The following is a 20,055-nucleotide window of genomic DNA, read 5'->3' as shown; positions in this document are numbered from 1 at the left end:
TTGGTGTGTTTGTTTGTCCCTAAGTGGTAATGCTTATTCCAGGAAATATGAATGGCTTCTTAAAATTATATCCAGTCAAATAAAGCAAATTGCTTTTAGTGAAAATGTGGGAAGCTGATATGACACAAAAGATAAATGCAGTGTATTGTAAATGTTGACTTTAAACCATTTGGTGTAAGGGAAATTAATTATCAATCAATAAATCAGGTAAATAGTCAGTAAGAATACTTTCTTTAATAAAAAAAAAAGTGTATGTTAGAATGTTATTGATGTACTCTATAGTTCCATAAATCCTGCTCTGAAAAATTAAGATGTTTCACATAAATGATACTTCGTTGTTCACCCAGTCACATAGGTACTCACCCAGTCATGAGTCTCCTGGTTCACTATTCATACTGGTCCTCTGCTTAAAGCACATTTAGAGTTAAAGAAATGAATGCACATGTGCAAATAAAAATCTGTAGTGAAAGTTTAGGTGTCAGATTTTAATAGTGAAAGTTTGAGATAGGTGAGTCCAAAACTAGGGCTTGATTCATTAAGAAAAGTAAGACAAAAAAATTAGTAAGATTTATCCTGGACAAAACCATGTTACAATGCAAGGGGTGCAAATTAGTTTGTTATGTTGCACATAAGATAAACACTGGCTGTTTTTCATGTATCACACAAATACTTGATAGCTTTATTTTTACACTGAAATTTAAAGTTGATCTAGGACATGCCCTACCTCAACTATAAATCTGCCATCACATTTTAAATTTACCTTCCCCTTCAATGCAACGTGGTTTTGCCAACGTGCAAAGTTACTCATTTTCTTTTTGTTTTACTTTCCTTAATGAATCAGGCCCCTAGTGTCTTGTATAGACTCTTTTAGGATCTTAAAGGACTACTAGATATGTTTGCTAGGCCATGTATATACTAGACCACTCAAAGACTGGAGCAAGCACACATTTAACAAGTGTGAGACTTAAATATTTATTGCAAATTTGTTTTACACAAGTTCTGTTCTGTAAAAGCCCACAAATCAAGCTATCCACCAAAGCGGAACAGGTTGAGAGGCATGCCTAACTATTAAAGGTGCAAAAGTGTATAACATAATAACCATACCAGCAGGCTAACATTATTCTTGTCTAGTTTCCCTACCTCCTTCCAGGAGCTGTGGAGAGGAGGTAGAAGAAGGGGGGAGTGACCAAGGCTTGTTGACACATATCGTCATCTGAGCACGAGAGATAGATGGATAGATAGATGGATAGATAGATAGATAGATAGATTAATTAAATGGATAGATAGATAGATAGATAGATAGATAGATAGATTGATAGATATGAGATTAGGTAGTCTCTTGCTTGTCTGCACTCTTCCAACCACTCTCCGTTACAGTTCTGTAATTCCCCCCTGATTGATGCCATTTCTGAGTCATTTCTCATTTCAGTTTGTAGCAATAAAATCCACATTTAATTAAAGGCAGGTCAGTATACTTAAAAAGTCCTTAAATTTACTATGACATAATGATTTTAAAGCCATAAAGCTGTAAATTAAAGTTAAAATGAATAGGGCAAAGTGCTAGTAGGAGTAGTCTATGCTAGAAAGTGTAACATAATATATAATCTAGCACACAATACATTAAAAAAAAATGTTACATTACATTTTTTATGACCTAGAAGACTGTTACTAAATAGGCATTCTTCATTTAAGCAGCAATGGTTCTATATTTCTTCACTGCTAGGTAGTACTTTGTAAACACCAAAACATTAACATGTATATGCTAGTGAGTCAACCCATTCTGTAAACATGTCATTCCTATATAAGGTATGTAAAGTCGTATATAAATTCAAATAGTGGTGGAAGTACAGCAGAGCGCGCAGCCGCTACAGACCCTGAGGTGTTGTGGCCCTGCACTCCTGGGGCCCCCGCTCTAATCTTCTAACCATGCATGGGGGGGATCGTAGAGCATGAGCCGCCCGGGGCACCTGCTTAGAACAGCATAGCGGAGGCCTCTTTTGGGGCAGTGGCGGATCCAGGGGGGGTGATCGGGGCGATCGCCCCCCCTAGCAGCGGCTTGCTGCTGACGGCTGCACACTGTGCAGGTCCGTTCAGCATTGACAGTATGCTGCCCGGCTGCTCTGATTGTGTTTTAAACACAATCAGAGCAGCGGGACAGCACACTGCCAATGCTGAACGGACCTGCACATACTGTGCAGCCGTCAGCAGCTTTAGAAATTAGAAAGGGCCGGGGCCTAAATCGCCCTCCCCTAAAATCGCCCCGGGTAGAGCAGTTGCCTAGATCCACCCCTGTTTTGGGGCCTAATGTTGCCATATTCCTCCCCTTGTCAGACCCAACAAGTAAGCACAAAAATACGGCTTGGTATTCTTTGCTCAGAACTCAAGAGCCCATCATAAGCCTATTTTTGTGGGAATTTGCGGCTGTATATGAGTGAACAATGGGACACTTTCTGCAGGTGCATTGATCTCTTAATGTGATCTGATTTATTTAACCCCTTTCTTGCTGGATATCTGTGGAAAAGCTATGTATATAGAATATAAAAGAAACATGTTGTTGAAAGGCGAAAAGAAATCCCATTCACTGCCGTTAATAAAAATTTTGTGTCCCGTGTTTAACATTTTTTACTGAGCATTGTCTTGCTTTATATACTAATTTAATGGAATGATTTATTTTTAACTGAAGTTTAGATGATTAGTTTACTAACTTTCCAATACATCTCCAGAGTGTTGCCTATGAAATCCCAGGACATTAAGGTGTAGATTTACTAAAGGGCGTTTTTTTTATGCAGTTTGTAAATGACCACACATCAGATGCGGTTTTTAGATCTAAACCGTAAAATCTATTATCCCGCTGTTTGGAGGCTGAAAACTGAAACTGTATTCAATGTATTGTGGTTTACAAACCCTTTAACCACATGTGGTTTAGGCTATGCTACATGGCAAAACCAGATGAGAAACATCTGAATTTACCGCTTCCATTTTCTCAAAGCCCAGTGCTACTCCACATCAGCCTGGTCCTCTGAGGGGGCTCGAAAAAAATTATCATGCCCCCAGACCTAGAGAATATGGGCCTAATGCTGAGTAGCAGTGGGCCCCTACTGATACCCCTGGCCGGTGATTATCATATACATGTGCATCAGTGCAAGTATACACTGGTGCACATGTATATGGTATTTGTAGTGCCCCAAAAGCGTACACTCTATGTTGAGAGTATTGCCCTGGTACCCGCCAGCCAACAATAATAGGAGGGGCCCAGCTCTACTAAGCACTGGGCCCATACTCTCTAGGTGTTTGGGCATTAAAAAATCTCTAGTGGACCAAGCCTGGGCTTGTAGATAATGGAAGGGAGGTGTTTATTTTTCATGTTCTGACAGGCAAGTTAACTCAAAAAGCATTCAGTTTTAGCTAGCTAGCCTGTCAGAACCACTTAATAAATGGAATGATTTGTATACCTGCCATGTATGAAAATCAGTATTGCAGGTTTAGATCTGTTGGGTGTGATTTATATGCTTTCGTGTGATTTGCCCTTTAGTAAATCACACGGTTTATGAATCACACATCAAAACGCAAAATGTTTGCCAAAACTGCTGCTTAGTGAATCTCCACTAAATGTATTGCATACACATTAGATAATTTTTAGATAATTAGATCTCCTTCCCCTGTAAAAAAAAAAAAAAAAAAAAGAATAATACTAATTTACAGAGCATAGCACCATTTTTCATTGTTCATAATAATTTGTCCATATTATGTATACACTGAGGGCCTGAGTCATTAAGGAAAGTAAGGCAAAAAAATGTGCAAGGTTTCTCCTGGACTAAACCAAGGTACAATGCAAGGGGTGTATATTATTTTATTATTTTGCACATAAGTTAAACACTTAGGGCTAGATTTACTAAACGGCGGGTTTGAAAAAGTGGAGATGTTGCCTATAGCAACCAATCAGATTCTAGCTTTCATTTATTTAGTGCATTCTACAAAATGACAACTAGAATCTGATTGGTTGCCATAGGCAACATCTCCACTTTTTCAAACCCGCAATTTAGTAAATATACCCCTTACTGTTTTTTCATGTAGCACACAAATACTTGATAGATTTATTTTTAGACTGAAATTTAAAGTTGATCTAGGACATGGCCTATCCCAACTATAAATCTGTCCTCACATTTTAAATTTAGCTTCCCCTCCAATGCAACATGGTTTTGCTAAGGTGCAAAATTACCCATTGTTTTTGCTTTACTTTCCTTAATGAATCAGGCCCTGAAAGTCTATTTTCATATGAGGATCAATGATTCCTATCTCATTTAGTACATTATTCACCATGTGATGAACAGAGCATTAATTACTGGGGAACGGAGGAAAAGCACTTGCAATGGTTGTTATTACAGGTGCAAGTAGGGGGCAATCACCTCTTTTTTAATTTTGAGTTAAAAATACATTCCATATGTATGAAGTTAGTTGACACCTTTTATGTCTACTATTGTATATATGAATACTTGCAACCGATAAACAGTAAGCATCATTTCTTTTTCTAAGGAATTAAGCACACAGGATTTTTTTAGTTCTACCTAATAGCTATTTTTATAAGCTTCAAATAGTTAATATATTTTTTATGAATATTAATGTTTAGAATCCCCTTGCTTCCAAGTTGTATTTTAAAAATATTTCCTACTTTTCATATTTCTTCATTTTCTTAATACTACTCACAGAATAAGTACAAGGACAAATATAACAATTAATATATTTTCCATAGCAAGGATATAATTATTTAGCATTTACCCAGAGCTTATACTTTGCAAGCAATTCATCATGGTTTCAACACTTTTGGGAAGTGGCACTTAACTTACTGGTTTGTAAAAAATGTAGGGCGGATTTTAAACACAATATAGTATTTGACATATCATATTTATTTCAATTGGCTTTAATTCGCTTTAATGTACAGTATTCATAATACTGTACACTATAGAAACGTTATTTAATAATGTTTTAAAATTACACAGAAGTACTTATTGTAGATAGAATGTTTACACGTTTTTTCAAATGTTGTACTAATACTATTTCTACTTTGTATTACCACTAATGCTACTTACTAATATTACCATCTAGCGTAGTCTCACACCACAGTGGAGTATCACAACTACCTTTAGCATATGCATTGATAAACAAATAAATAATAATAATTACAATAATAGTAATAATAAAAATAAACACTAATAATAATAATAATTTGTACTGAGTATTGACAGAAACACTATATATATATATATATATATATATATATATATAGGGATATGACTATGCAAAGCTCAGTTAACCATTGGTTTTCACTTGTCTTTTATCTTGTCTTGTAGGCTTGATGAGACATTCACTGTGAAGGTGGCTGACTTTGGCTTAGCAAGGGACGTCTATGACAAGGAATACTACAGTGTGCACAATAAGACTGGAGCAAAACTACCAGTGAAATGGATGGCACTGGAGAGCTTACAAACACAGAAGTTCACTATTAAATCTGATGTGGTAATTATATATTTAATTTACAATTTAATATGGTTTCAGTTCGTAGATTTTCATTTTCTTAATTAAATTGTAAGAAATCAGTTTGATTAGAATCACAATACAATGTTCAGAAATACAATGTAATATTAACTCTATCACCAATAAAAAGAAAGGGAGGTAACCACAGTGTCCTGTACTGTGCAGCTCAATGTATACCCAAGGAGGCACTATAGATATTTCCCATGGGTAACGTTTGTAGTAGCTACAAGGGGCAAAGTATTTGTGCTACAGAAGCTTATGATTCTGTCCTGTTCACACTGAATACAACTAATAACTGTCACATTGTTTTCATATGTATACGTTACCCAACAACCCTGCAATACATTTGTACTACATCGCCATGCTGTGTCAGGGAAAGTACTGTCAGGCTGCAGCTTCCCATTGTAAGCTAAGATTCTAAATGTTTCTGCCATGCCTCTGGAAAGTCTCTCTCGATTGCATCTTGTTATGACAATAGCCTGTAACAGTCGTCCGTGTAAATTACATCTGAATGACTCCATAAAGCACAATTATTGATGTATAGTTGCTCCCGAAGTCAATAGAGTGAACCAGCCTGTCCTGTTTAATACCATCATGGATACTTGCCATCTAAACTCCACAGCTGTGCTTACAAGTAAATGCAAAAGCAGCCACAAGAGTAGGGGCTTCTCCCAAAATGATGATGCTATAAGTTATATAATGCTGACTTATAAGCCATGAAGAGGTTCCCATGAAACATCTGGTTACCATATTAATACGCTGATATGTGACAGGTCAAGTCCTGTGTGAGCATCATGTTCCAGAAAGACATCTTTGTTAAATTACTATGAAACTGGAGTTGTAGGAATGTGTCTGTGCAGTATTACATAATGCCATACAATGTTACTCTGAGGCCAAGGTAGACATGGAAACAATTGAATAAGATTTTTCAGTTGAAAGGGGTTGTAAAGGCAAAAAAGAAATAAATACAAAAAAAATCATTAACAGATTGCTGACTATTAATGTAGGTAGTGTTTGGCTAGATATGGCTACTAAATGTGCATTTGTGTTGTCTACCTTCCTGTCATTCATATGCTTGTTTTATGTCGCAGTAGTATGGGAGAGAGTGTTCACTGAGGGAACATGCTGGAGACTCTGCCGGACAAATGAGTGACAGGGAACCCAGCCAATAGCATGTGAGAATGGGAGAGCTGAACCTGCACTGTGATCAAACCCTGTCTCTTAACCTGTAGCTGTTCAACTGTGCAGAGCTCCCCAGATTAATATAGCAGTTTTATATTTTATAATACATTTTGTAATTGTATATATTAATATAACAACTATTGTTTTTTTTATTGGAAATAAACATTGCATTTTATATGAAAGTACCCCTTTTATAAGGAGTTAAATTGTACATTTATATACACTTTCATACAAAGACCAGTTAATTGGTGTGAGCATTTGAAAGGCGTCATAAAGTACCAAAAACGCTGCCCTCTTGTACATAAAGAAAAGATTTGCTGATAGTGTTACGTCTCATGCATATTGATGGGCACAGAATGATACTCCAGTACAAAGATGTTTCCTTCGTTATCTACTCCCACTAATAAATCAGCAGTAAAAAGCTTTGTGTTGGATCTTGAGTTTACAGTAAAGTATGGAAAGGGGAAAAAAAATAAGACATAATATGTAAATGAAAGAAAAATAAATACATGTTCTTATTTTTAAGTACTAATATTTGATGCATATACTTCGTAATAAATTATGTATTTTAATGTAATGTAACAATGTAATGCTTTTATCACTTTTGCTATATTTACGTATGAATTTATATCACATTTGGAAAACAGCCTGCTGTAGATTTGTATATAGATACAAAAAAACAGCTTTATCAGCTATTAAATGGCCAATTTAAAGGCAATCTTGTCCTTCACTCACTTATATCTCCTTGGCAGATTAGATTATTTTTATTGTATTTGAATACGAATCTAAGTAGGCTCAGATCTGGGCATTGGATACCATTGTATCACACCGCAGTTCTGTTGGTACACCCAATGGCAAAGAAAATATACAGATCTTCTAGCAGACACTGTTAGCTTGTGGAGGGATTCCCCTTTATGTAACAACAGACACCTAGGATATGGAACATATATCCGATTGAGGAAAATCCATCAAATCAGTAATTGGCTAAACTTTAAAAAGCAAAACTCCATTGGCCTTATTTAGAGATACTATGGTGTTTGACATTTGATTTCTAATTGTACTAAGCTTCTTATGAAGTCTTTTTTACCATCCAACATTTCAGATATTTAAAATACTAATTACATGAATTATCTTCTAGTGGTCATTTGGCATACTGTTATGGGAGCTAATGACAAGAGGAGCACCACCGTATCCTGACGTTAACTCTTTTGATATAACTATTTATTTGTTACAAGGACGGAGACTTCTGCAACCTGAATACTGTCCTGATGCACTGTAAGTGTCAGCTATGTAAAATTAAATAACTGCAATACATATGTGGTTGGTGCACTGTCAGCTTTAAATATTTATCTATATAAATGTGTATATATAAATATACACACACAAACATGTCACATTTCCACTGCTCCATATTTACAACCTCTCTGCCATTTTGCTTGGCTGTTCCCAGGGGGCAGGCTCTGAGAAGGAGTCACGCATGGTAATTAGGACACATATGGTAATGAGATTAATCATTACCATGTGATATGTTGCGCCACTCTCTCTCCTTCTCCATGCACCAAATTCCTCCCCCACCTCTGTCCTGTTTTTGACCAGGGCTCCATTATTTGTAATAACGGAATATTTTATATGGTGCTGCTCATCTCCAAAAACTGAGTACTGCATTCTATGTACTTTAATTGTCCTTGCAGATAAAGGACAGTTGACAACTATGCTACACCCAAAATTAAGTAGGCTTAATTCAGAAATGGTGTACTGCACCCATTTTGTTCACAAGATTTTTGTATGTTTATAAAAAAAAAGTATTGCAATTGTTCATTCAAATATCAAAAACTATTACTATTGCTTTTGATAACAATTTCTAATTTAATAGTGTAGACAGAAAAAAAGAGTGTCTTCCACTCTCTAAAAATGTAGTATTAGGTGTAGTTTAATGGATTAATGTAGAAAACTAATTTGTTCTTATAATGGATGACCCATTGGGCTAGATTTACTAAACTGCAGGTTTGAAATCAGATTCTAGCTTTCATTTATTTAGTACATTCTACAAAATGACAGCTAGAATATGATTGGTTGCTATAGGCAACATCTCCACTTTTTCAAACCCGCAGTTTAGTAAATATACCCTATTAGGTGGATAACCTAGGGTCCCCAATGGCTGTAAATGTCCTATTCCAAAGTCCTCTGTCCTTTTACTGCTCAACCTGTTTGGAGCAGATGAAGTGGGTGTCACAGTGCCTTCCCTGTGAATCGTACATTCATGTGAATGGGCAGTTCATGGGGAAGGAGCTTCACCATCTGCTTTGCCTGCTGGAAACAGGCTGAGTGGTAAAAGGAGAGATGAGTGAGTCTTGGGACCGTTGCAGTTATCAGCTACATTTTTATTTTTGTGTGGCTTTATCCTTTAATCATTTCCCAGATAAATGAATCTAGTGATGTGATTTAACAACTTATTTAATGCAATATGCTATTTAACGTCATTACCAATATTGTGAAAAAGTAATTGAAAAGATTAATGCCATTCGATGATCGATCATGTATACTTTTTAGATAGCCAACCTGTTAGAAGTTTTATGTCTTTTTATTTTTTTCAACAATATAACTATCTTTCTTTTTTTTTAATGAAAAATATAAAACAGGTTTGAAGTTATGCTGAAATGTTGGCACCCAAAACCAGAGCTACGTCCAACGTTTTCTGAACTGGTCTCAACAATTTCATCTATCTTCTCAACTTTCATTGGGGAGCATTACGTCCTTATTAACACAACATATGTCAACATCAAATGTTCCGCTCCCTACCCATCTCTTATATCAGCAGAGGAAAACATGGATTTCAGACTGGATACGTGATTCTTTTTCTAAACAGAGTTGTGACTGGATCTCTTAATGTTGATTTTCATGTAGAGACTACAGTTTTTGTCCAAGTACTTCCTCAATGTTTTAAGTCAACGCTCTTAGCGTTGCTCTCAGTTTTGTTATATTGCACTAGAAGCAGAACTTTGTGGATCAATATGATTACAGATTGCTGTACAGAAGATGGTACAAGATAAACAAAATCTTTTTATTAACATGTTCACAAAAGGTTACTTGTTTCTTGTGTTTAACCTCATAGTTGCTGCCATGTGTTCAGCAGAATACTTAGAAATTAGCCCACTCATTAATGGGAGACGATGCACGGCTGTTCTTGAACCTCTTTCAAAGTCAATGTGAGGTCTCTGCTGTATTTTACTATGTGTCATCCATATAGCACTTTTATCTAGGCAACCATTGCCAGTTGAGTGAGTGGTGCAATGTCCCTGCATATACTGTATATTGTAGACAACAAATGGACAGTAAATGAAAAACATATGTAGCAAATTAAGAAAAATGAAGAAAAATGAAACATCAGGTTGCAGCTCACTAGTTTTGTAGAATTACCTGGGAAACAATAGTATCTTAAAATATCTTATTGCAGAGAACTGATCATAATGAAGAATGAAAGTTTGCTATTCTGAATATTAGGAGCCCAATCAGCATAGAACACAATTGTAGATGTAAACCACAAGTAGACAGAAATACTACCTTCATAGACTTGTGGTAAGGTATCAGAAGAGGATGTTGTGCTGTTATTGCGGGTTGGGGTGAATAACAAAAAACAACAGAAGCTGATTCCTTCTGTCCTTCTAGGTTTATGGAGATGAGTGTGGATAGATCAGCACTGATGGCTGAAGATTACTTATCTAGAAGTGGCCACTGTAATATCAGAGAGCAGGGGTGTGACAATCCATTTTTGGGCCCCATAACAGTCTTTTGTAAGGGTCCCCATGTAGCTCCCTAAGGTTGATTAAACACCTCTGTACACTGGGCTTTGGACCCCCTGTTACTATGGTAGTCATGCCTTTGTCAGAGAGTCATATTTGATTCTGAGTCAAACTATGGTGACATTTTTGCAGCATATCTGTCTAGCCTGAAGCTTCTTCCATTGAATAAATGAGATAGGCTAACCTCGCCATGGTACAGAAGAGGGAGGACCAAAACCGTAACTAAATTTATTCTAAAATAAATGCAAAAAAACATAGGCGGGAGCAGCACACTGGAAAAATGCAGGACAGCTCAGCTTCCTGGTAACCCAAGTAGATCTCTCAGAAGCCCCCACTTACAGAACACAATCTTGTTTGCACTGTTTTGGGCAGTTTCTGTTTATACAATTAACATGTCATAAAGAAGTTGACAATTCTAACATATTACTAATGTGAACACTGGAGCAGCACATGTTTGTTAAGTGAGTTTAAACAGTGACTGGAAATAAAATGCTTGTTCCTGTGGAATTTTTGGCTTAATACTGTACAGTTTATTTGGTGTAGGATGTAACTGGATTTGTTGATTTAACGTATGACATTTAAAGTTTTATATTTTTATAATAAATGTTTATTTTTAATGCTATGTACAACATTACTTTAATGTGTAATGGTTAAAACATGGTTAACATGTATGTCATTTTCGTTTTCATGTACTATTAAAGTTTAAGAAATACCCCTCTTATTGATGTCATGTGCACAAAATATCTGCCACTTGTCAAAACTGAAAGTGTGGCAGAAAAAGGAATAGCGCTCAATTTACCTATATAGTCAGGGGCAGGCTGGGCTGGGGGGCAAGGGGGCATCTGCCACCTAGGCCGGTCCCATAGTGGGCTACCTTGGGCTGCAGCACTGGGCCATCTGCATTTTTTCCCTTTAAAATGTTCATAATAGGCTGCTGAGTCGAGTCTTGCTCCTGGGCTAAAATTTGCCAGCCCTCCCCTGTATATGGTTACATCAACTTCTCATGTCCATGGCTGCTAAGCTTAAAAATAGGTCTTATAAAAATACACATACCAGATGGGAAAGACAGGGTAACTGAAATACAGACCGGCAAACGCAACATAAATGAATCTAAATGCTACCGTTACACAAACATTTTTATAAGATAATTCACCACTGTTTTTTAACATAGTAATAAAAAAGACATGTTCACAACAAATTAAAACATTTATTGGTATTTTTCTTTACTAAAAAAAATGCCTATATCATTTTGACATTTAAGTTAAGCCTAAATCGCAAACTACACATAGCTAAGCGTCTATCTGTGATTAATCACTTAAAGTGTTTTTCTTCCTCTCTCCCAAATGACTGTGTTTAACAAGGTAATGGCTACGTGAATAGAGGTAAATTGCTAAGCAGTGACAAATGTTGAGTGCAACTTGCACATAAAACAATTTCAGCTGGATGGCAGCTGACCTCTTCATTTTAACACGTGTAGCTGTCAGTATTAGTTTTATTTGTATAAAAAATAACTAGAAAACCATCCAGTAAATTATAACTACAGCCACCTAAATAAAAGCTGTAATTTTAAGTTTCCAGATCTGTAAAAACAGGTACAATGTAAAGGCTAAGTAAAATATTGCTTACGTTGCTTAAGGACTGAATTACTTTAAAACAAAATAATGTATTCATTGTTGTTATATTATATTTGTTTACATTTACAATAAGTACGATAGAAATGTTGTCTCTGTAGATGGGAAATCTGTTTCAATACTAGAACATGCTTCGAAATCCTGATGGGTACAGCATTGGCTCAAAGGACAGTCAAGCAACTTTCATTTCCATGAACTGGATCAGCTTGTTATTGTCTCAACTTTTTTTTTAATGAATATAGAATGATAATTCAGTCAAACAATCCTATAAACAACAGTATATATTTGTAAAATTAGCCTATTTAAGCGCTCTTAATATAGATGTTGGCAGATCTCACTAAATAGCTAAATACTTTCAGGATATATTAAGATAGAAAACAAACTGTTTCCAATGTCAACTGGTTCTTCTATGCAATTATGCCTGGGTTCCCTTTCTTATGCACTTAGGATACACTTTTCTAAATAAATATGTAGGTAATTATTTTATAAAAAATATTATGCCTAGTGGGTATATTTCATATTGTTATATCTATCTATTGCTGGAATGAACAATACATTTTCTAGAGATGCTCGAGCTCGGTTTTCCGAAAACCGAGTCCATCCGAACATTGCAGATCCGAGTACCGAGCCGAGCAGTCTCCGGTGTCATTGCTCAATGCCATTGCTCATACAGAAACAGGAGGGGTAGCATTGTTCTTGTTACTTGACAAAAATTGGCTGGAAATGACTGAAATTTATGTTAATAATGTAGGAACAAACAAAGAGTCAAATTATGTGATTTTAGCATTTTTAAAAAAAATAAAAAATACAGATCCAAAACCAAAACACATGAGAGCGGTTTTGCCAAAACCAAAACCAAAACACGAAGATAATACAGATCCAAAACCAAAACACGGGGGTCAGTGAACATCTGTAACATTCTCCATAATTGCACTAAAATGGTTGAACACATGTATGATTCATTCACATTTGATATGTTTTTAATCCTATCAATAACATAATGCGGGTCATTTATGATTAGCAGAAAATACATGGTGCGCTGTCTCCTTCAGTGTATATGTGTGCTTAGTGAATACACATACATTTACTCTTATATAAAGTGGGATTATACCTACCTGGCAAATAATGTCAAAGCACAGCCTACCTGTATCTCTATGGCTGCATGGACCTAACTAATAAGGCAACTTTACAAAATTACTGTTGTTTAGTTGCTGATAATAATATTTTTGGAGCAAAGAGGACGTGTTTCGTTCATGTCATTTTTCTGCTTTTATGACATTAGCTTGTGCCAACTGCTTTGTTGCTCCTACAGCTATGCAAAAGCTAAATTTACACTATTCCAGGCAAGTATCAAATTTCATCATATATGTGATATGGAAATTCTCTGCGGCCCCCATGTGGCATGCCTTCAAGTTTGTCCAATTCATTCTCAAAACTTCCACTTTGCATTTGCAGTTTTCCACTGTGCAAGGTGCAAAATAAAACACCCCCATAACGTTTAGTATGCTGTACAGTGTAATTCACAGAGCCACAAAGCAGACATCTTAATGCATGCACGGAGCCACAACGCAAAAAGGTAGATACTTTACAAGCGCAATAAAGTAGATGAATGTTTATTTTGCCTGTCATAAATTTCCTCACAATTGGCCTGAGTCATTATGGAGAGCAAAGCAAGAAAAGGAGCAATTTTGATCCTGGACAAACCATGTTACCATGCAAGGAGTGCAAATTAGCTTATTATATAAGTTAAATACTGGCTGTTTTTTCATGTAGCACACAAATACTTGATGACTTTATTTTTACATTGAAATTTAAAGTTGATTTAGGACATGCCCTATCCCAACTATAAATCATTCCCCACATTTTAAATTGACTTCCCCCTCAAATGCAACATGGTTTTGCCCAGGTGAAAACTTACTCCTTTTTTATGCTTTGCTCTCCTTAATGCCCCAGGCAAAATGTATGAAACCAATTTTGTTTTTTTCACCATCATCATTTACTTATTATATAGCACCACTAATTTTGCAACGTTGACCAGAGCATATTTGTCACTCAAATCAGTCCAAGCTGCATTGGAGCTTACAGTCTAAATTCCCTAACAAACACAGAGACAGACACACGGACTAGGGTCAATTTTTGATAGCAGCCAATTAACCTACTAGTATGTTTTATGAAGTGTGGGAGGAAACCAAAGCACCTGGAGAAAACCCACTCAAACATGGGGAGAACATACAAACTCCACACATGGTCAGGTGTGGAACTCATGACCCCAGTGCTGTGAGGCAGAAGTGCTAACCACTAAGCCACCATGCTGCCCATCACACAATATACACAAGAGCTTTGAAGGCCAAAGTAAGATACAATGTACTAGTCATAAGAACCAGAAATGGTATAAATATACAATAAAGAAAATTGAGCAGGTTATACATTCAGTTAACTGGCCAAGTCAAGGCATGGAATTATCTGATACCACTATGAGATGTGCAGGAGTGTGATGTTTTATATTTTAGAAGCAAGGGGAGGGAAAAAGATAGAAGGGCTGGGGCCCGGGGAAGGGGTAGCTGAGACCTAGTATGGGACTCTCGGCAGCCAATGAGCTATTTGTGGGGGGGCTGAAATTGATATTAGCGAATGTCCAGATCAATTTACTGGGGGAAATTATAAAAGTTTCGAGACATCCTGGGAATGAGAGTTTATGGAAGTATTGGAAGCAGAGGGGCTATTATATATAAACCCTTCACATTTTGGGAAACTTTGTGGGCTTTATTATTTAAATATGCAGATATTGGACAACGGGAACCAAATCTTATTTAAAAGTTGTTGCTAGAGGTGGGGGGGGGGGGCAGGGCCGGTGCAAGGTTTCTCGGCACCCTAGGCAAAATTTCAAACTAACCCCCCCCCCCCCCCTCCTGCCACGACACACCAAATACCCACTTCCCAGACCCTCACACACTTCACTTTTGCTGTAAAAAAAAAAGATGAGCCTTACATCCTCCAGCGGTCTGGATGCAGTGATGTTTTATGTAGAACGCTGTCCAGACTCCACTGCTGTCCAGGGGCACAGGATTTCTATAGGGGAAGTAATCAAGTGTTAGATGTGGGATCAAAAACTTTTGAGAATTACCTATCACACTGCCCCCCCTGCTTGACCATGCCCCCTCACAGTGCCCCATCCCCCCTTGACAATATCCCCCTGTAGCACACCACGCCCTCTGCTTGACCATGTACCCCCCTGCAGCCCACTGCCCCCCTGCTTGACCATGTCCCCCCTGCAGCACACTGCCCCCCTGCTTGACCATGTACCCCCCTGCAGCCCACTGCCCCCCTGCTTGACCATGTCCCCCCTGCAGCACACTGCCCCCCTGCTTGACCATGTCCCCCCTGCAGCACACTGCCCCCCTGCTTGACCATGTCCCCCCTGCAGCACACTACCCCCCCTGCTTGACCATGCCCCCCCCTGCAGCACACTGCCCACTGCTGCTTGACCATGTCACCCCCTGCAGCACACTGCCCCCCCGCTTGACCATGTCCCCCCTGCAGCACACTGCCCCTCCTGCTTGACCATGTCCCCCCTGCAGCACACTGCCCCTCCTGCTTGACCATGTCCCCCCTGCAGCACACTGCCCCTCCTGCTTGACCATGTCCCCCCCCTGCAGCACACTACCCCCCCTTCTTGACCATGTACCCCCCTGCAGCACACTGCCCCTCCTGCTTGACCATGTCCCCCCTGCAGCACACTGCCCCTCCTGCTTGACCATGTCCCCCCTGCAGCACACTGCCCCTCCTGCTTGACCATGTCCCCCCCCTGCAGCACACTACCCCCCCTTCTTGACCATGTACCCCCCTGCAGCACACTGCCCCGTCTGCTTGACCATGTCCCCCCCCTGCAGCACACTACCCCGCCTGCTTGACCATGCCCCCCCCCCCCCCGCAGCACCATGTCCTCTCCCCTGCAGCACCATGTCCTCATCCCCACAGCACACTGCCTCCCCCCCCTGCTTCACATGTCCTCCCCCCTACAGAACCATGTCCCCCCCCCCCCCCGCAGCACACTGTCCCCCTGATGACCATGTCCCCCCCTGGAGCACACTGACCCCCCCTTGCATCAAAATGTCCACTATCCAGCACACTGTCCCCCCTTGCTTGATAATGTGCCCCATCCAGCACACTGCCCCCCCCTCTTCATCAGTGTCCCCCATCCATTACACTCCCCCTCCTGCCTCACACCCCCCCTTCATCACTTTTCCCCTTCCTGCTTCACACTGCCTCCCCTTGTATCAAACTGTCCCCTCTCCTTCACACTGCCTCTACTTGCTTAATACTGTCCTCTCTCCTTCACACTGACCCTCCCCCCTAGCATTCTTTACTTACCTGTCATCTCTTCTTCACAGCTGCTCTTCAATGCTGCATTTCTCACTGTCCCTGTCGGGACGTGATAAAGTCACGCTGACAGGCAGTGAGGGGGGGGTGAATGAAACTGAGAGATGAGACTCTCTCAGCCTCCCATCGGCAGAGTACGGGCGGGGCGCGATCACTCGCCCCACCCACCATGGATCTGAAGCTGTGCAGGGGCTGTAGCAGCTTCAGTTCAGCTGCCCCTGCACAGGAAAACGGAGCAGAGCCAGACACCAGTGGCGCCCTCTAGAGCCCGGCGCCCTAGGCAGCTGCCTAACGCTGCCTAATGGTAGCGCCGGGCCTGGGGGGGGGGGGGGGGTCTGGATTTTTCCAGTTCTTGGCCACCAAGCATCTGGCCACTTTAAGGATCTGTACAGATAATTTCTCAGAATGCTTGTCAAGAACATCTAGTGGAGAACACAGGAGAAAAGATCATGGACATTTAGAGATCTGAACCCGACTAAGTATCACTTGTGAGTAAGGCCACAACATCCCAAAACAAAGCAATTTTTGGGCAGGGCCACCAAATATAAAGGAGGGAGCCCTGCTCCCCACAGCCCTTGCAACGCAGGTCAGAGGTGGTTCCGTATATACAGGGTGATTCAAAAGTCACAGTACACCCTTTTATTTCAAAAACTCTACAGGAATTGGGCCGATTGGCCGATTTCAAGATGGCGCCCATGTTTGGTACATACCGTAAAAGATAGACCACGTCACCCATACCTTACTGGAGTATTCAGGTTTCCCAATTTCCTGTAGAGTTTTTGAAATAAAAGGGTGTACTGCGACTTTTGAATCACCCTGTACTTTTCAGCCTAGTATGGACCAAATACAACTGGAAATATATTTTATAAGCATTTTCTTTTACAAGGAAGGAAATAGAGCTCTTGAAGATCATTTCTTTAATTGTTGTCCAGGTGTCCTCATCTGCCTTCCACTTCATGTACAGGAGTGGTGGTCTGTTTGGAGGTGGTGAGGAGATTGTTTAGGATGGAAGTAATATCCGTTTTGAAGAGGTTTTGAAGGCAAAGCTCTCTCCTTATAGTGGGCTTAGGAAGGGATTTAACAGTTTATTGCCTGTAGGTAAGTGAATGGGCTGACAGACAGAAACTTATATTTTTCCCTTATGGTCGTTATTGGGATGCATTAGCCAGTTCTCTGACCATCCTGATTGTTCTATTCTGCCAAGATTGAAAGCAAGGAAGACATTACCCAGGGGAGAAGTCACGGTTGTCCCAGAGAGACGTTATGGGGAAGGGGACAGAAGTGGTCTCAAAATGGAACTTGCAGTGATCCCAGATCTGACAGGTGAAGGAAGTGATTGGCTGAGACCTTATTGTAGGGGACCTCTGTGTAACGCTCCCACCTGTTTCCCTGTTCCAGCGCTGTCTCTCACTTTCGCGATTGGCACTTCCGGGTAGTGGGTCACATGACTCGGCTGCCGGGGTGGGATATTTGAATCTCCTCTATATAACTCGGCACTGACACTTGCTCTGTGTCAGTGCAGCTTTGTTGCTAGCGTCTAACTCCTATATCCTCTGGGTGCCCTGCTCTCTGTGAGTTGTGTATTTGCTGGATTCTCTGTGTACCACTCCTGGATTGTCTGACTACGCTTACTGGATCATCTGTGTACCGGACTTGGCTTGGCTGACTACGCATTGTCTGACTACCCGAGTACCCAATCCTAACTGGTCAGTACCATTGCTTACTTATTGTACTAGATCCTGTAAGCCTGTTATCCGTGTACATTTACACATTTGACTCCACCGTTATTATCAGTCCTGTATTTCTCTTCTGGGACGAATACTCCTTGAGACCTGTGTTACTTCCTGAGACAGTTCAGGGGGCTGCAACCTGCGAGTTCCTGGCAGCGAAGTCCATCCCAAATTGCGGCGGTTCTTGCTGAACACCTGGGAACTCGTTAGACTCCGCGTCACTGGTCTGCCAGTGGTAATCAGGAATATTACAGGCCTTTCACCCACAGATCGTAACACTCTGTCACCTGCTGGGATGCCCAACACAAAGTCCAAGAACAACACCCTGCAACAGGAGAACTCCAAGTCTATCCATCTCAGACCATGTCCTTATGAAAACCATGCTATGGCCTGGCTCAGATGGGTAGCAATATATTAGAGGCGAATATATGGAAAGTCTCTTCCCCCATTAAATGTAGCTGTACGTAAAATGGTAAAGTTGGTGCTTAACAAATTGAGAAAAGCAGTGGTGTAACTGTAGTAAAATAGATCTCGGCACCTTCACTGGGAGCGTCTGGAAGAGATAAAGTAGACGAGGTAGGACATACATCTTGAGAGTGACGATTCTGCCTAACCAGGACATACATCTTTTTTGCCATCTGCGCAGATCCAACTTTATTAGTTTTATAATTCAAGGAAAATTCTCTGAATACAAAGTATCATACCTAGACATTATATAGACACCCAAATACTTTATTTTAGATTGCTTCCAAGAAAAGTTACATTTAAGGAGACCAAGGGTGGGAGGTGGCACATGGAGTGGAAGGGGTTCAGTTTTAGATTAATTCATTTTATAACCCAAAAGGGAACCATAGGAAGCAAGGATATTCCAAACAGGTTCGGGAGAGAAGTGTGGAGTGAAGTCAATGTAAGGAGGATATCATCCACAACTAAATTGTGCTTATATTCTCCAGACCTGACCATGCCACCATCAATATTGGAGGAGAGTTGTATACTTTCCTTCAGGGTTTCAGTCACAAGAGCAAAAAGAGGAAACGAACAAAAACAATTCAAACAGGGGTATGAAGGAGATTTAGATAAGTCCTGAGGTGTTTTATAAAATAGAGGTCAAGCAGGGCTTTTCTTGACCCAGAGGGATAAAACTAGTCCAAAATACTTTGAACCATTGAGCAACCAATAAGGGGATGGCAGGTAAGTCCATAAAAGACTAACTGGTGTCCCTTCAGGTGATGGATGGGTTCTTTGACATAAAAGAGCTGGGATGCCAGGTTTTCAGTGCCCTCGGGGGAAAGGTGCTGCACCCTCATCAGATGAACGTGCTGATGGCAAAGGTTCAGACAACTGAAGATTCAGTTTCTGAAGCAGTGATCAGGCATCATCAACGGTTTTAGCTGAAAGATCTAGACTGTCCTTTTGAACTTAGAGGGAGGAGGGAAAGCCCCCACCTGAATTTAATGGTGTTATCTCGAAGAACTTGTGTCACATCTCTCATCTTTCTCCGCTTAAGTAAGGTGGAGGTGCCCAAATCTTGAAAGATAAGAACGCTAATTCCTTCAATCAAAATCTCAGGATGCCTTTGTGCCTCACAAAGTATTTGATCTTTCGCTTTGTTGTAGTATAGGTGAAAAATGACGTCCCTCAGAGTTTAGGGATCCAGAGAACGAGGGCGAAGTGCCCGGTGTGTTTTATCCAGTATAAACACCTCATCGGATATTGAGGGGGCCAATATAGAGAAGTGGTGTAGTAGATAATCCTCAAGTTGAAGCCCTTTGACTGATTTTGGGATTTTCCAGATTCTGA

The 20,055-nt window shown here is 39.9% G+C and overlaps 1 protein-coding gene across 1 annotated transcript in view; it reads left to right on the top strand.

Annotated features, from left to right (window-relative positions):
• Positions 1–11,226, top strand: part of MET (MET proto-oncogene, receptor tyrosine kinase) — a 120,241-nt gene extending 109,015 nt beyond the window's left edge. The window contains exons 20-22 of the mRNA XM_075208984.1: positions 5,349–5,514; positions 7,853–7,989; positions 9,354–11,226. Coding sequence (XP_075065085.1) covers positions 5,349–5,514; positions 7,853–7,989; positions 9,354–9,564 — 514 coding nt within the window. The 3' untranslated portion in view covers positions 9,565–11,226. The remainder of the gene's footprint in view (positions 1–5,348; positions 5,515–7,852; positions 7,990–9,353) is intronic.
• The last annotated feature ends 8,829 nt before the right edge of the window (positions 11,227–20,055 follow it).

Source organism: Mixophyes fleayi, chromosome 4 (assembly GCF_038048845.1).
Source record: "Mixophyes fleayi isolate aMixFle1 chromosome 4, aMixFle1.hap1, whole genome shotgun sequence".
Lineage (NCBI taxonomy): Eukaryota > Metazoa > Chordata > Amphibia > Anura > Limnodynastidae > Mixophyes > Mixophyes fleayi.
This window is presented reverse-complemented; position numbering and strand designations above follow the sequence as displayed.